Source organism: Topomyia yanbarensis, chromosome 2 (assembly GCF_030247195.1).
Source record: "Topomyia yanbarensis strain Yona2022 chromosome 2, ASM3024719v1, whole genome shotgun sequence".
In the NCBI taxonomy this organism is placed as follows: Eukaryota; Metazoa; Arthropoda; class Insecta; order Diptera; family Culicidae; genus Topomyia; species Topomyia yanbarensis.
In genome coordinates, this window is record NC_080671.1 from 319,685,197 (window position 1) to 319,702,309 (window position 17,113).

A 17,113-nucleotide genomic window follows, 5' to 3' on the forward strand; every position below is an offset into this window, starting at 1 on the left:
ATATTCGTAAGATTTGGGGGACGGGTCATTTTGTGTGTTCTTTGTATAGTAATTCACTTTATGATTTTTAGAAGGGAGATTGTAGGAGAAATTAATTATTAACTAAGTGGAACATTTTACAAGCTTATTAACTAGAAATAGCTAAAGGGGAATTAATTAGGGCTATTTTAAAGTAGTGGTACTGTTGGGCATTTCTTAACGAGATTAAATATTGATCAACTAAAACTAAGCACTTAAGTTTTGGGAATATATTCAAGGGGAGAAGGGGGTGAAGTCATACATCTGTGTATCAGAGACATGGGAGGGAGAACGGACAAGGCTGAAGGGGGGGGGGGGGGTGAGATATAAACTTTCAGTTTGCGGCATCATGAATTAACGGCCAGGATTACAGATTCGAACGGATTGATCAACTAACACTAGAAGATAGGGGGGCACATAAGTTTTGGGAAGATATTCAAGGGGAGAAGGGGTGAAGTCATACATCTGTGTATCAGAGACATGGGAGAGAGGGTGGACAAGGTTGAACGGGGGGGGGATATAAACTTTCAGTTTCCGGCATCAGTAATCAACGACCAGGATTACAGATTCGAACGGATGTATCAAGTATTGGGACGCCGGGCGGTTTTCCTCGAGCCGGCAGGGGTTCCTCCAGACGATTTCGTAGTACGGCTCAGATACGGATCGGGAACACACCGCGCTGCGTGTGTGATGTTGTACTGTAGATCTCGTGTTGTTGGTTCATTCGACAGATGTTTTGTCTCGTCTTGGAGTCGTATCAAACCATCGTTGGGGTACGGTAGGCGGAAGAGGGCACTTCTGGGAATAATAAGAGAAAAGATAGGGGCATTTAAATTTGGATATTGATGGTTTTGAGGAACGTGTATATAAGGGACATGTAGAGAATATCGCGGTTTGCTAGTACATCTCGAACCGGGACATTGGGTGATCTTCCTCGGGCCCGAAGGGAATCGAATAGTTGAGATCTGGCAGAACAGTACTCGGCGCATGCCCAGACAACATGTTCGATTTCGTGATAACCGTTGCCACAAGCGCAGATACCGCCATCCACGAGCCCAATACGCCGGAGATGTGCGTCCAGCGTGTAGTGATTGGACATGAGCCGAGACATCACGCGAATGAAATCCCGACCCACATCCATCCCCCCGAACCAAGGTTTCGTCGATACCTTAGGGATTATCGAATGTAGCCACCTTCCCAGTTCACCATTGCTCCATGAAGTTTGCCAACTTTCGAGGGTTCTCTGATGAGTGATACTGAAAAATTCGCTGAAGCTAATTGGTCTTTCATATATGTCACCTTGTAAAGCGCCCGCCTTAGCTAAAGAGTCCGCTTCTTCATTATCTGGAATGGAGCAATGCGAGGGAACCCAAACTAAGGTAATCTTGTACGATCTTACAGACAAAGCACGCAGGCGCTCCCAGATTTTCCCCAGAAAATATGGAATGTGCTTTCTAGGTTTCATTGAACGGAGAGCCTCGATTGAGCTGAGGCTATCCGAGACAATAAAGTAATGATCGGTGGGCAAAGTATCAATGATCCCAAGGGTATACTGAATAGCAGCAAGTTCTGCGACGTAAACTGAAGCAGGATCATTGAGTTTGAATGAGGCGGTGAGGTTTTGATTGAATATACCGAAGCCAGTGGAGCCGTCGAGGCTTGACCCGTCGGTGTAAAACATCTTGTTGCAGTCGACTTCTCGAAATTTACTATGAAAGATGCTTGGGATCACTTGCGGACGTATGTGATCCGGGATTCCACGAATCTCGTCTTTCATGGATGTGTCGAAGAATACAGTTGAATCAGAAGCATGAAAGAGATTGACACGGTTGGGATAGTATGAAGAAGGATTGATATTTTGTGCCATGTAATCGAAGTACAAGGACATAAATCGGGTTTGAGAATTGAGCTCGACAAGCCTTTCGAAATTTGCAATTACTAACGGGTTCAAGATATCGCATCGGATAAGCAATCGATATGAGAGTTCCCAAAATCGATTTTTCAGCGGAAGGACGCCCGCCAGCACTTCTAAACTCATCGTATGTGTCGAGTGCATGCAACCCAAGGCAATGCGCAAGCAACGGTACTGGATTCTCTCCAGTTTGATGAAGTGTATGTTCGCAGCGGAGCGGAAACAGAAACTCCCGTACTCCATCACCGACAGTATTGTTGTTTGGTACAGCCTGATCAGGTCTCCTGGGTGGGCACCCCACCATGTTCCGGTTATTGTACGGAGAAAGTTGATCCTTTGCTGGCACTTCTGTTTCAGATACCTAATGTGACATCCCCAGGTTCCTTAAGAGTCGAACCAGATCCCGAGATATTTGAAAGTTGAAACCTGAGCAATAGTTTGACCCATTAATTGAAGCTGTAGTTGCGCTGGTTCACGCTTCCTTGAAAATACGACTAGCTCAGTTTTCTCCGTGGAGAACTCGATACCTAGCTGGAGGGCCCAAGCAGACAAATTGTCCAAGGTATCTTGCAATGGTCCTTGCAGATCGACGGCTTTGGGACCTGTAATAGAGACCACACCGTCATCTGCAAGCTGCCTTTGCGTGCAGGAATTGACAAGACATTCGTCAATGTCATTCACGTAAAAATTATAGAGTAGGGGGCTTAGACATGAGCCCTGGGGAAGACCCATGTAGCTAATTCGTGATGTCGATAAATCACCATGCGAAAAATGCATATGTTTTTCAGACAGCAAGTTTAGCAAAAAGTTGTTTAGAGTCGGTGAAAGACCATGCTGGTTCAGCTTCTCAGAAAGAATTTTGATAGAAACTGATTCAAAAGCCCCCTTTATATCTAGGAAAACTGATGCCATCTGCTCTTTGCTAGCATAAGCCATTTGAATTTCTGTTGAGAGCAAGGCAAGACAATCGTTCGTCCCTTTGCCTTTGCGGAAACCAAATTGTGTATCTGACAGTAAGCTATTTGTTTCAACCCAATTATCGAGGCGAAACAAGATAATTTTCTCGAACAACTTTCGGATACAGGACAGCATTGCAATCGGTCCATACGAGTTGTGGTCGGAGGCTGGTTTTCCTGGTTTTTGAATGGCGATGACCTTCACTTGCCTCCAGTCATGAGGGACAATATTACCCTCAAGAAACTTATTAAATAAATTCAACAAGCGTCTCTTGGCAGAGTCTGGCAGATTCTTTAACAAGTTAAATTTGATTCTGTCTGGCCCTGGGGCTTTATTGTTACATGATAAGAGAGCAAGTGAGAACTCCACCATCGAAAACGGTGTTTCGTTCGCGTTATTGTGAGGGAACGCGGCGCGGTAGATCTTCTGTGCCGGGGCGGAATCCGGACAAACCTTCTTGGCAAAATCAAATATCCAACGGTTTGAATATTCCACGCTCTCATTGGTACTGTTTCGGTTTCGTAAGCGCCGGGCCGTACTCCAAAGAGTGCTCATCGATGTTTCTCTCGTTAGTCCGTCGACGAACCGGCGCCAGTAGCTACGTTTTTTGGCTTTTATCAAACTCTTCATGCACGTTTCCGCCATCGCGTACTGTCGGTAGCTAGCTGGCAGCCCGTCGTCCCGGAAGGTCTTATACGTAGCGGCCTTCTCCGCGTACACGTCTGAGCACTCTTTGTCCCACCATGGATTGGGAGGACGCCCGCGTGAATTCGCGTCTGGTACGCGTTTAGTCTGAGCTTGAATCGCGGTATCGAGAATCAAGCCAGGCAGGAACCCGTACTCTTCCTCCGGAGGAAGCTCTTGAGTGCACTCGATTTTGTTGGATATCGCGGACGCGTAGCTCTTCCAATCAATATTTCGTGTGAGGTCATACGAAACATTGATTGTATTCGGTGGCCCTGAACCGTTAGCAATATTAATTACGATTGGCAGATGGTCGCTGCCGTGGGGATCAGAGACTACCTTCCACATGCAATCTAACCGCAGCGATGTCGAGCAGAGGGACAGGTCTAAGGCGCTCGGACGCGCTGGAGGGGCAGGAATTCGTGTCATTTCACCCGTATTCAAAATGGTCATATTGAAGTTGTCGCAAAGCTCATGGAGTAGGGTAGATCGATTATCGTCATGAAGGCAACCCCATGCCGTGCCGTGGGAGTTGAAGTCACCTAAAACTAGCCTCGGTGCGGGGAGGAGTTCCGCAATATCGCAAAGCCGTCGGTGGCTAACTGAGGCTCTAGGGGGGATGCAATGCAAAGGTCTTTACCTTTAATTCTGGTTTGGCAAGCGACAACTTCAATGCCTGGTATCGAGGGGAGGTCGATCCGATTGAAAGAATAGCACTTTTTGATCCCCAAAAGTACTCCTCCGTAAGAGTCTTCTCGATCCAAGCGAATAATATTAAAATCGTGAAAGTGTAGGGTTATTTCTGAAGTGAGCCATGTCTCGCATAGGGCAAATGCATCGCATTTCAAATTATTTAGTAAGATTTTAAACGAATCGATTTTCGGGATAATACTTCTGCAATTCCACTGTAGAACAGTGATTAAATCCTTGACCTCGTTCGACGAATTAGCCATCGAAGGATACAATCGCTGAAAGGAGGGGCCATTTCACAGTGAACTGCATCAAGAATGTTTTTACTGCGGGGCGAAAGCTTATCAAGATACTTTTAAGGGGGTCAGAAATGTTCAACGCTGTAAGAATACGGTCCACAATGTCAGAGAAATTTATTAAGCCAGCACTGTTTTCTTTTTCTGGCTGAGATATGGGAACACTTGGGGTTTTTGATGTTCCTGGAAGTGCTGGGAACTCCTTTTCTGAGCTCAGGTTACTGAGACCGGGAGCGACTTGCTTCGGTTTTACAACAGTACTTCCTTGAGTAGTTATTTTAGGGGGACCATGAAGAGACACCTTCTGGCCTTTACGACGAAGCTTGGAAGAGGAAATGTTCTTCCTTTTTCTACTACTTCTAGGCACAGCAGAAGATGTTCCCTCCTGGGGTTCATCACAGTTGCCTTCGTCAGTAGACAAGTTGGTAAAGATGTTCGTAGAGACAGGTGGCGTAGCTATCTTAAGCATTTCTGCAAAAGATCGCTTAGAGCGTCCCTGAAGGGAACGCTTAAGATTTTCCTCGCGCTGTTTGTACGCGGGACATGAAGGGAGATCATGTGGGTTTCCCCCACAGTAGAGACACTTTTCGACATCTCTACCACAGGAATCATCCGCCTGATTCCCACCGCATTTCCCACAGCGGACTTTATTGCTACAATGGGAGGCTGTGTGTCCCAATTGTTTGCAATTAGTACAGTTCATGACCCGCGGCACAAAGAGGCGAACAGGTAGACGAACCTTGTCAAAGAGGAGGTAATTGGGCAGGGCAGAGCCGGCGAAGGTCACCCGATAAGAGTCTGAGTTGACGTATGTTTTCTTCCCGTCAGCTGCGACTGATGCTGAATGCAAACGTTTGCATTCCAGTATCTTCACTGGCTTAAGCATGGGGTCTTTGAAACAGCCAGTCCCATATTTTAGCAGGTCCTCGCAATTCAGACTCGAATCGGAAACGACCCCACTGACTTCAACCCTGCTAGCTGGAATATACACCCTGTACTCCCTCTTAAAGGGCTCGTAGCCAGCAATATCATTTGCCTGAGTTGAACTGTTAACAACCACCCGAAGCTTATCAGGGCGAATTTTCGATATTTCTGTCACGGCCGAATACCGGTCTGTCAGAACGCGAGAAATCTGCAACAGATTCAAACACTTTTTTTCTTTGGTCCGAAAGAAGATCACAAATGGCCCGGTGGCCGAGCTCGGATATACTTTGAGCCGGGGAGCCGATTTTGTTTCGACGTCCATCTCACCTTGAAACGAACCGCCGTCAGGGGAAGTCATTGTTGCACGGGCCTATTGCCCAGTGCACGTTATTAAGACAACCAAGAAGGGGAAACGAAAACTAATACTTAGCTTGTGTATGTAACGGTATCCAGACGGCTTACTAGAAGAACACTGCTTCACTTCACTGACCGGCTAACGGTACAGTAACAGAAACACAAAAGAAGGGAAAAAATACTGAAACCTCAACTAGGCGTAGAGTGTGCAAATAACCTTGAACGCGGATTCACACTATTTGTCGCTATAGAGTGTACGGACCGATGACAAAAGACTTCTATCTCGACTGAGTGCTCGATAACGAATGAAATTAAAAGATTGAAAATCCATTTGCAATGTTGGAAGATATATAGCTTTGAAAAAAACCATTTTTGTTTTGAAAATCACCTGTAACTATGCAAACAAAAGAGATAGAAACTTCATTGCTTCGACAAAAATGTGTATTTATAAAAGTTCTAAAAACCTCTAGAACAAAGTATTCGCGAGAAATTAACAGATAAAAAGATATTAATATAAAACCAATTTTTAAAGAGCCACCCTACCTTAAATATTGCAAAAATCATAGCACATGAACCATTAGAGATAGCCACATAGTTTCTTCAGAAAAGTTGCTTCAATTGGATTGATTTATAACTTTGTAGAACATTATGTAGCTGAATTTTACATATCTAAGAAGTTAATACTTTGAACACCCTAACCGCAAGGACCACCCTAATTCAACTAATATAAAGAAATTTGCAAGAAAGTTCCAAGAAAGTTTGCCGAAGATACTATATATCTAAAACCAACGGTTTGGGCGTAAACAGTTTTGTCTTCCTAAATACAGCTTTGGGACCATAGTGCAGTGCACTAGTGTGAGTGACGCAATCTTTGAATGTTTTTACATTTCTTATAAAAGAAATGTATAGAATTCGCTCAAACTTTCAAGATTTTTTCCGTGGCCCGGAATGCCGAGTCTTATATACCGATCGACTCAGCTCGACGATTTGGGACAATGTCTGTATGTGCCTGTGTGTGTATGTAATGGACAAACTCTCATTCGTGTTTCTCAGCAATGGCTGAACCTATCTTGTCCAAACCAATTTTAAATGAAAGGCCTATCACCCAGACAAAACGCTAATAATTTGTTTTTGATTCTGTGTTTAGTATCTAAGATATGGATGTTTGAATGTCTAAAAATGGTGATTCTTGCAGTTTTTTTGAAATTACAGTTAACAACATAGAAAGGCACTATATCTTCAGATAGCTTATACGAATACTTTTCGAACAAGCTATAGCTGGTTGAATTCAGACTCTTATCAAAAAAGGTATTTAACATTAAATGCTTGTGACCAATTATTACCGTTTCTTAGTATCTAGCAATAAGACTAAAACATGAAATTGACTATTAACGCCAAAACGGCTAAGTTGAGGTCCGGAGAAGTTATTGGATTTAAAATGCTCTCTCTTTTGACATTGTTTTCACAGATAAATCCCCTTATAAGTAAGATATTTCCATTAATTTTCTTTTAAGTGATTTTATTGAGATGATGTCTTCTGTAAATTTATAGCTCTTTCTCTTGCAAATAACTTTACTGAAGACACCAAGTGCCTGTCAAAAGTTATAACATGTTATATATTGTTCAATTGAGTAATGATCCGTTTTAACATACCAGCCGAATTTTGTTTCGATTAAACGGAAAAGGATGTTATCAGGACATATTTTGTACTTCTTTTTCTATCAACCACCGCTAGAAATAAACATCAAACAACTTCAAGTTGTCTGATTGTGTCTCAATTATTTTTCAGTGTGCAATCTTTCATTTGCAAGTAGCGTCTGACAGCTAATTTTCTAACTTATGACCCTTTGATCGATCTAGAACATATCTCGGAAAACGAGGAACGAAAGAAATAACTTCAAGTAAGTAGGATCATGGTCATTATAAAGTCGTCCACAAGAAACTTCTTCGAATACTGTCTACTTGAGGATGATTTTTGAAGATATCTTGGTTCTATTACTTCCAACTACGCCGCATACACCGTTTTTGGTAGTTTGATAAAGGAATAATTTAACGGTTTCTTTCAAAATATGTCGAACCTTCTCTCATTCGTTTATTTATTTGGGTAATTTATGTTAAAACAGTGTCCTAAATTAATAGGTACACTTAAGGGGCTGGACTGCTTTAGGAGACAAAGAAGAGACTTGTTTCGTAATTGATTGAAAGAGAACGAAACTTTTTGAAAATTTATGTATACTCGTACGCACATTTGGAAATATGAAATAAAAAATTTCCTTGAAAAACTTCATGAAATGGCGGAGTTAAGGAAAATTCTGGTAGTTCTTGTTGAAATCAATGAAATAATAAAGATTATCGATTTAAATAAGTATACCTACTGTTTGATTTTTAGTACCCGTTTTTCGCGGTCTTTCAGAAATTACGCATTTCTGGCATGAATTTTTGATACTAACGTAGGACAGAAATGGTTAAAATGTTTGTTAGAATCCTTAAAAATCTAGATATATTGTTGTGATATATTCTTCGATTTATCTAGCGCTGCAACACTGCATTATTTTCTCTAACGAATATTGCAAAATTTTATTAAGGGATTACATCACAGTAGAGCACGAAAACATAGGCATGCTTCGAAAATTTGACTTGATGCAATGTAAAGATGGATCGAGATCTCGTAAAATGGGATGTATAATACTTGTTTTGATGTACAAAAACTAAAAGTGTCAAGTATTTTCAACACAAGATTGCGGCTGGACAACATTGTCCCACAGACTAGTTCTTGTGGAAAAAGTTCACGGCCGGAAATGTATCTTCCGTAAATTTTGACCTAGATTTGATCATATTGATGTGGGTTCTTGTGCTTCTCTCTAATACAGAGCAATCCCAAGGGGAATCTATAGTTTTCGACTGGATAAAATTTGGTATATCTTTTGGATATATGGAACATGCTGTATACTTCACTCACTGCTCTAGAGACCTTCTTTCCAGTAGATTGTCTTTTGAAAAAGGGTGCATATAGTTTTTGGCAAACTCGAAATCCGTTGGTTCTATTTAAATTGCGCCTGAGAAGAAATTGTAAAGAAATGTTAAAACTTAAAAAAATGCTCACTGAAAAAAATATTTTGTTTTCTCAATCAATCGAAAATAAAATTTATTTGGCGAATTGTTAATTTCTCCGCCGTACAATGGTAAGGATAATTAGGAGAATACTAAAGTAGTAAGACAACAAATGATGGCTCGACAATGATCGAACAACTTTGGACAATAAAGTTTACTGAACAATTTTTTTCGCCTATTTATGAAATTTGGTGTTTCGTGTAAATAAGTGCACTTACATAAAAAAATAAATTTTCAAGCACAGTCAAAAATACATAACATTTTAAAGAATATTTGTATGCCACTAGCGCTACCTACCGTCGTTCCTACGCAACTTTTGAATTCACGGTGGGCACTTATGATAGACTGTTGATAAGTTTCTAAATAAAAGCTTTTTTACATTGTCAGCTGCTGACGCTAGTGCAAACTACTGTAACGAGAACGAATCGTACACAACCAGTTCTGTTTCCTTATTTATGCTCCTGGCATGAATTATTTCAGGTACATAAAATGCTAGGAAATTGAAGGCAGTCAAATTTGCCGAAAACAACCGGCACAATAAAAAAGTAAAGAAAAAATTACAGTTTAAATTTTTTCTTCACCCCGAATAATGGCAGACTAATATTCCGAGAAACAATACTCCGCTCCAGGCATTGTAATTCTGTCTCACTCACGCGAGAAGAAGCTTATCCGATGTCCAACTTTTCCGAGATGAGATGAGTCGCAAAATTCTCCGTCTCCACAATTAGCGTGAGAATGATTTTCCGGATAAAATTTATTTGACTTTTTCCTTCTCACCGGAGAAGGTGATAAAATTTTAATTTCGTGGAAATCAATTAAAACTTAAAAAATACACTTAATTACAAAGAAAAGCGGCAAAGAAGTATGATAGACTTGTTTTTTCGTGTTTTGGAATAACGGCAGCAAAGCAGCGAACGCAAAGTGGATACCGTGATAAACTCATCCACTCATTCTCCGGCTGTTTTATTTATCCAGAGAAATAACACGTTGTATTTATCCGGAGAAGTTGTGTGAGTGCCAATAACTTTTCGTGTGAAAATGTGAGTTTTTATTGTCGCAGTAGCAAACTATCCGGGCGCATTTACTCATATGAGCGATAAATGCAATGCCTGCTCCGCTCATAATTCGTAAGGGTACTGATGGTAAGTCCGATACCATGGGTAAACCCTACACCAGACCCAGATATCAAATTTGAAATTATACAACATTGACAGGATATTATTAATACGAAAGTTGAGCGAATTCTATACATTTCACTTTTAAGAAATGTAAAAATGTGCAAATGGTGCGTAGTTTTTCCGATTACATCATTTTCAAAGAGTAATTCTTTTGACTGAACCGGGTGGTTCTGAAAATATCGAAGTTAAAAAAATTGTTTCAAATTCTAGACGATACTTTCTTCCGCAATTTTCTAGAGTGATCAATTTTTAACAACTTTGTGCGTCAAGCAGTTTTAATTTTATTTATGTTATGGAAAACAAAACTTTGGGTGTCTTTTAAAAAAAACAGTTTTTTTCCGTATAATTCTTAATGTGATTTTTCTCAACAGCTTAATTAGTGGGGACTTATGCTGAAGACGAATTTCGCGCCAACTCGAACAAATGTTGGCAGCACTCTCTCAGATTTTAATGAAACTTTTTGTACATGAGAACTTTGTCACAAAAAGCCACTTTGCATACTTTGTTTTTCCAAAAACGATCTAGACTGTCTTTTGAAAAGGGCTATACTTTTTTACCATTTTTTTTCAAATGGCAAGTGACTTTCACAAAATTAGTAAAATTTTCTAATGAAAATATTGAAGAAATTCTTCATTGACTGCAACACTGAAAAAAAATAGATTTCAAAAATTTAAAGTCGATTAAAAAAAAAACATTTTTGATTTGTATGAAATTTTGTTCCAAGATAGGTAATTATGTTCCCTACCGACCGTCGAAAATTCAAGTTGGGCACGGCAAGGAAAAAAAGTTATTTGAAAAAAACTTTTCCTTGTCCAAACTGATTTTTTTGCCTTTTTCTTTTTTCCCCAAGTAAAAAGTAACTATAACATATACAATACTTCAGTGTACCGAACCCTATCGATTACTGGCGCTTAAATTTTGCTCGCTTCCTCATATGAATCCACTTGTTTAAGCCTAACAATACTAATATCATACTATAAAATCGGATCGGGAACCTTATTCCAAATTCAACAAAGCCATACTGCCAGTTTATTTTCTTTTATGAAATATGTTATAAAACCTACTTTTCCGGCTCCGTTAAACTACCATATTGGGCCGTATCAAATAAATAAATGCGCCAAATGGCTCAAATCTATTCTTGGTTTGATCGATTATTTCTACCACAATTTAAAATATTATTGGTATCGTGATTTTTGGACAACCCCATATGTTTATTCGAGTAAAATATCATTAACATGGCTATATGTAATAAATATTTAAAATTTCACTCAATAGCACCAGCGTGATTTACAGAGTTATAGAAAAGTTGAAGATTTTCGTGACGTTACAACGCAATGAGATATCGCTTTTCCTGAGAAAGGAGCGTTGTAACGTCACGAAAGTAAAAGATGCTTAAAAAGAAACAAAACAATAAACTTTATATTTAATGACACCTAATTATTCGTAAGTTATTTAGAAATACTTCATAGAAGATTGGTTCTTGATAAATAAAATCTTATAGAGCAGATATTTTGACTTTTAATGAAATACGCTGAAGGTTCTAATTTGTGACGCGTTGTAACGTCACGTTACATTATTGGTCATAAAACAACCCTCTTCCAGTTTATTCCGTTTATGTCGATTGAATCTTTCATGAAATGTTGTCTACTTTCTAAATATGTAATAAGTTTTGATGTAGGCGTTCATTTGATAATGTTATAACAGATTTATGGATTGAAGATTCGTCAAATCGTTGTAACGTCACAAAGTCACGATGTCCCGTACGAGCAGAAAAAAATAACATAGTAAATAATGAGTTTCGTCCACTCAGAGGAAGTATGTTATAGTTCCTTTCGAAAATTACGCGTATGGAAATTAGTACCGTAAACCGGGGTGACTTTGATCATTCGAATCCTTTTTCGTAGATCGCTTATTAAACCAGAATAGGACCGAATCATTTTAATTTTAATTGATTTTTACTCTAAACTTATAAAGTACTGATTTGTTAAACTTTTTGAGTATATTGTTCCGTTTTTGGGTACGAACACTACAAAAAACCGAAATTTGACTTTACCTTATTTTTACGAAGCTTCGTAAAGTGTCCATTTTTTATAAAACAAATAAATCTCAGATTTGAGCAAGTGTAATAAATTACAAGCGAGTTTTTATTATCCTTTAGAGTGGGATGTGCCAAATTTATTTTTAAGAGTTTGCTTTGTGAAACTAGGTGGCTATTATTTTAAATTATTTTAAGCTAAAAATCGCAACATTTTTTTATTATTCAATATTCCAACGTGTTAAAATGGATCAAACTTTTTGTACATCGATAAAGCACTGAAATAAAACAATTTTAAAGGTTTTAAAGGTTCTCATAATCTTTTATTCTAGTTGGACACAAATTATACGAATTTTGATTACTCGAATTTTACAGTGCATTGAAATACTTTGTATAATACTAATTAACATCTATTTAACAATGAGTATCTTCCAGAATTAGTTTAAACAAACATTTGATTGAAAAACATTGACATCAATAACTTTATTTGGGTGAACATGCGGGTTATCAAAGTCACTCCGGATTACGAAAACGGACTTTAACTTGAAATCATTTTTGGAAAAATATCATAAAACCATCACATCTTGTTCTCCATATATCAGTACATGGTTTAAAAATATTAAACTTGAAAAAAAAATGCGTAGCTCCTAAAAATATGTAATGATTACTTCGAATAGTGATCAATGCCACCTCGGTTTACGGTAGTTCAATTGATCCCCTTTATGTCAGCCTGAATGCGATTCTGCCAGATACAAAATGATACAACCGATCCAGACTCAGATTTTGTTTTTTCATTTGATTCGGAATTTCTGAGAAAGCCAGCCAGAATTCCGATTCAAATTCTGTATAGGCTTGAGTGGGAATGTCCCACTTTTTTTGTCTTTATAAATTAGGTGGAATAGGAGAACCTGAAAAAATAAGGCGCATCGAGATGAAAGCAGGGGTATGATAGTTGCAACTTTGAAACATTTTTGAACGAGTTTACTATAGAAGCTTAAGTTTCTTCATTCCGTTGGTCCATTGCACTATTATGAAAAAGGGAACATCTACCCTAAATGAGAGTAAACTAAGAACAAATCTATGAAGCGAATTTATTACTTTGTTGGTATTTTGGTTATAACAATGATTATTTCTTTTTCATTTGAAAAATACAAACTAAAGGCACTCACCAGATCAATCAGCTGTGACAATCGTAATCCCAGTTTCACCAGAACCGTGTCTGTGTTATTGCTTACGGGACGTATCAGACGGTTATAGTTACTGAGCAGGTCATCGTACAGTCTCTTTGCATCCGGGTTTGCATCACACAGCGCTAATATTGTCCACAGTACAACACACGCGGCAAATGCTTTGAGGGCTAGATTCACCCTCGGCATTTTAATGTGCAGAGGAGTTGTCTATATCTAAATGTAATGTTTTGATAACTGGTTTATCTTTTCTATTCTCCCAGCTCTCTGCAACACTGGCACAGCATCTCTATCTGTCAGATTTCATCGTGTCTTTTTCCATAAGCTTTTCGCTGCGCCTTATTACACAAACATCAAACGTTATGGTTCTACCTATTGTGTCCATTATTCTTCGTCACAGCCGTTTACGCTGAATTTAATTACTGTCACGTTCACTTTTGAATCAAAATTTGCACTGTTTTTCACTTGTACAGCAGGAAATGTGTGATAATTAATGGGAGCCGTCCAAACAGCATCCCTTCACGCGTTACTTCAACGATAGATCCGATATATTCCAGTAGAGGCGCTGCTGTTCTGGGTAGTGTATATGTATTACACACCACGGACGGATATTGTAGAGCAAAGCAGCGGATCCCGTCGAATCTTTATTGTACTGCAAGTTTTCAGAATTCGCTCTAGAAACTAATGGGATGCTGTTTCCTACTGGGAACGAATGAGAGCTTCATCTGAGATGTGATTTCTGTGATGCGCATGCTTGAAACGGGAGCGGTTCTTTGGAATAGGCTCACGAGAGGTGTCACGCCAGGATATATTTTGGGGAGAATCATTTTGATGCGAGGTGTGGTGGAGAATTTTAAATCGAATACTCCTAGCTCCACATGTTGGTTTTGTTTGTTGGCTTTGTAAAAAAACAATTAAAGAACGCTAGATTTTATTCGAATGATGCCATGGAATGTCTGCTTCCATGAAAATCCGTTGTTATAACTTGGTTGTGTGTTGTCATGTGTCAGTCAATGAATAACACAGGTTGTTTTATTAATATGCATTGCTAATCACATTTGACAATTTGGTCACTAGCTTTACACTGTCTATACTGGACTGATAGGAACACTAAAGAAGACCATACGTTGTAGTCGAAATACTAGTAGCTGTTGTTTGCTGGTGAAATTCAACTGCATTTCATTATTATTATAGTGGAATCAGACGGAAGACATCTGTCTTAGGATGGTCAATCGTTTTAATCGTTTATTTGATGATAATCTTTCGCTACACTTGTCTAGCACTGCGCACCGATAAAAAGACAATTGGTTCACATTGATTGCTACAATGGAATTGCTATCAGTACATATAGTATCAACAATGTATTCAATAATGAGCTAGACTCCATCCCCAGAAGTAATGCACACCATCATATTGTGACTGGACGTCTATGAGCGCCACTCTTAGATCATCCTGTACGCTTGCCGGACGTGCAGCATTCTCGATTCCTTCAAACAGTCGAGTTATTTTTTTTGCGCCGAGTATTGCACGGGATTTTTTGATCAAACAGCGAGCGCTGCATGATTAAAAATGAAACAGGGAGTATCAGTGATTTAGACAGAGCAAATTTATTACCCATTTGCTTGCTAGTTTTATTTTCAATTGTAACACGTTTGTCTTTCCTGACGGCTAACGACGTTAACATATGTCGCTAGAATTCTATACTTTATGAACTTCTCTCAACCTCGTTTTTTGTTTACACATATAGGAACTAAATCCCAAATATGTGTAAAACTATATTTTCAATTAGTCAGTTCATACTCTGTCCTATTATCGTAATGTTTATTTTAAACACTATTTAAACATTTAGCAAAATGACTTTTTTTTCTCAATGCGGCTTCGTGGTGATTTTGATAATGACTACCGACAAAGGACACTCCAGCAGAACTATTTAACTAGAAGATAATTAGTATTTTGACGCACGATAAAACCAGCAAACAAATCAAAAACGGATGTTTAAACTATTCCGAGAATAACCCGGGCAAATAGTTGATGGAATCGCGAATTGTGTTCAATCATCAACAAGAAGTGAAGAAGTGAAGAAGTGAAGAAGTGAAGAAGTGAAGAAGTGAAGAAATGAAGAAGTGAAGAAGTGAAGAAGTGAAGAAGTGAAGAAGTGAAGAAGTGAAGAAGTGAAGAAGTGAAGAAGTGAAGAAGTGAAGAAGTGAAGAAGTGAAGAAGTGAAGAAGTGAAGAAGTGAAGAAGTGAAGAAGTGAAGAAGTGAAGAAGTGAAGAAGTGAAGAAGTGAAGAAGTGAAGAAGTGAAGAAGTGAAGAAGTGAAGAAGTGAAGAAGTGAAGAAGTGAAGAAGTGAAGAAGTGAAGAAGTGAAGAAGTGAAGAAGTGAAGAAGTGAAGAAGTGAAGAAGTGAAGAAGTGAAGAAGTGAAGAAGTGAAGAAGTGAAGAAGTGAAGAAGTGAAGAAGTGAAGAAGTGAAGAAGTGAAGAAGTGAAGAAGTGAAGAAGTGAAGAAGTGAAGAAGTGAAGAAGTGAAGAAGTGAAGAAGTGAAGAAGTGAAGAAGTGAGGAAGTAAAGAATTCAGTTAATCACTTCCAGCTAATCACTCAAATAAATTAGTTACTTCGAATCTCCAGATATTGCAGGTCTAAATTTTCTTTGTTTTGAAAGATCTTGTGTAATGTTGAAAATCAATAGAAAAGATTCCTTTTGTTTTTATTTTTCGTTTCATATCACGATTATTTGTTTCACAATTCAAAACCTATATTTTGATATTATTAATTGAAAAAAAAACCTTGCCACCGATGTATTCAGGTTCAGCGTCGGTTTGTGCTAAAGTCTGATTTACAATTCCGCAGATTAAAAGCTAATCCAATTGTGGAAGTTTGGCTGTTTTATAGTTTTCCCATTCCCCGCTGCTAGACTATGCAGCTAGTGTTGAGAAAGTTTTGCTTCGTTTTGCCGGGATGTACGCCAAAAAGTATCCAATCCAACTACCTACTTGAAACCACTGGCAGACAGCACCAAATCCGGGTACGTTTTACATGTGGGAAAGAAAAATAACACTAGTGATTCAGCTAATTGTGATGCTTCGGATGAGCGTAACTGTGTTGGCTAGAATTTGTGCACTAAGCCGAGCAGGATGCTACCATGCTCAGCACACCCCTTGCAGTTGGTGTCTGCATCAAGGACGAGGAAATGTTGCCCATTGACCGTAAATAACAGCAGCAGGCGAGTTGGGTTGGAGTTTACAATATTTTTGCTTGGTAAATTCGGTACATATGTACCTACAAACTGTATAGCTAATTCCAAACGATGTCAGAGCTCTTGGTACATACTTCAAGTAATACAAAATTCTGAAAATAGGTAACACAAAATAGGCTCAGTTATTCCTTTCCCAACGTAGGTGAAACCTCTCTTTTAGATGGATGCTCGAATGGCAGAGATAACAATAACTATTTTAAGGGATTCCTGCACTGCCCATGATCGTAAACCTGTCCCATATAGATAGGAAATCCCATAGAAAACGGGTCAAATATGCGATCACGGGTAGAGCAGTAGTGTGATAAAATATTATGCTAGCTAGACAATTGCATCTGGTTATCGGTTAGTTTGAAGGCGAACAAAATCGTTGTATATTAAAATCCGAACCAAGTTTCGAATTCACTTATTGTCATCTGCTAAAACAAAACACCTTTTCTTGTGGGACATCACGCTTGACTAAGCGATTGCTCAGGAACTTTTGGTATTATACATATTTTAATTTTTTCTACTG

The 17,113-nt window shown here is 38.8% G+C and overlaps 1 protein-coding gene across 1 annotated transcript in view; it reads right to left on the reverse strand.

The window, feature by feature from the left end:
* Positions 1-14,036, reverse strand: part of LOC131683742 (acetylcholine receptor subunit alpha-like 2) — an 85,509-nt gene extending 71,473 nt beyond the window's left edge. The window contains exon 1 of the mRNA XM_058965999.1: positions 13,329-14,036. Coding sequence (XP_058821982.1) covers positions 13,329-13,535 — 207 coding nt within the window. The 5' untranslated portion in view covers positions 13,536-14,036. The remainder of the gene's footprint in view (positions 1-13,328) is intronic.
* Between the last annotated feature and the right edge of the window lie 3,077 nt (positions 14,037-17,113).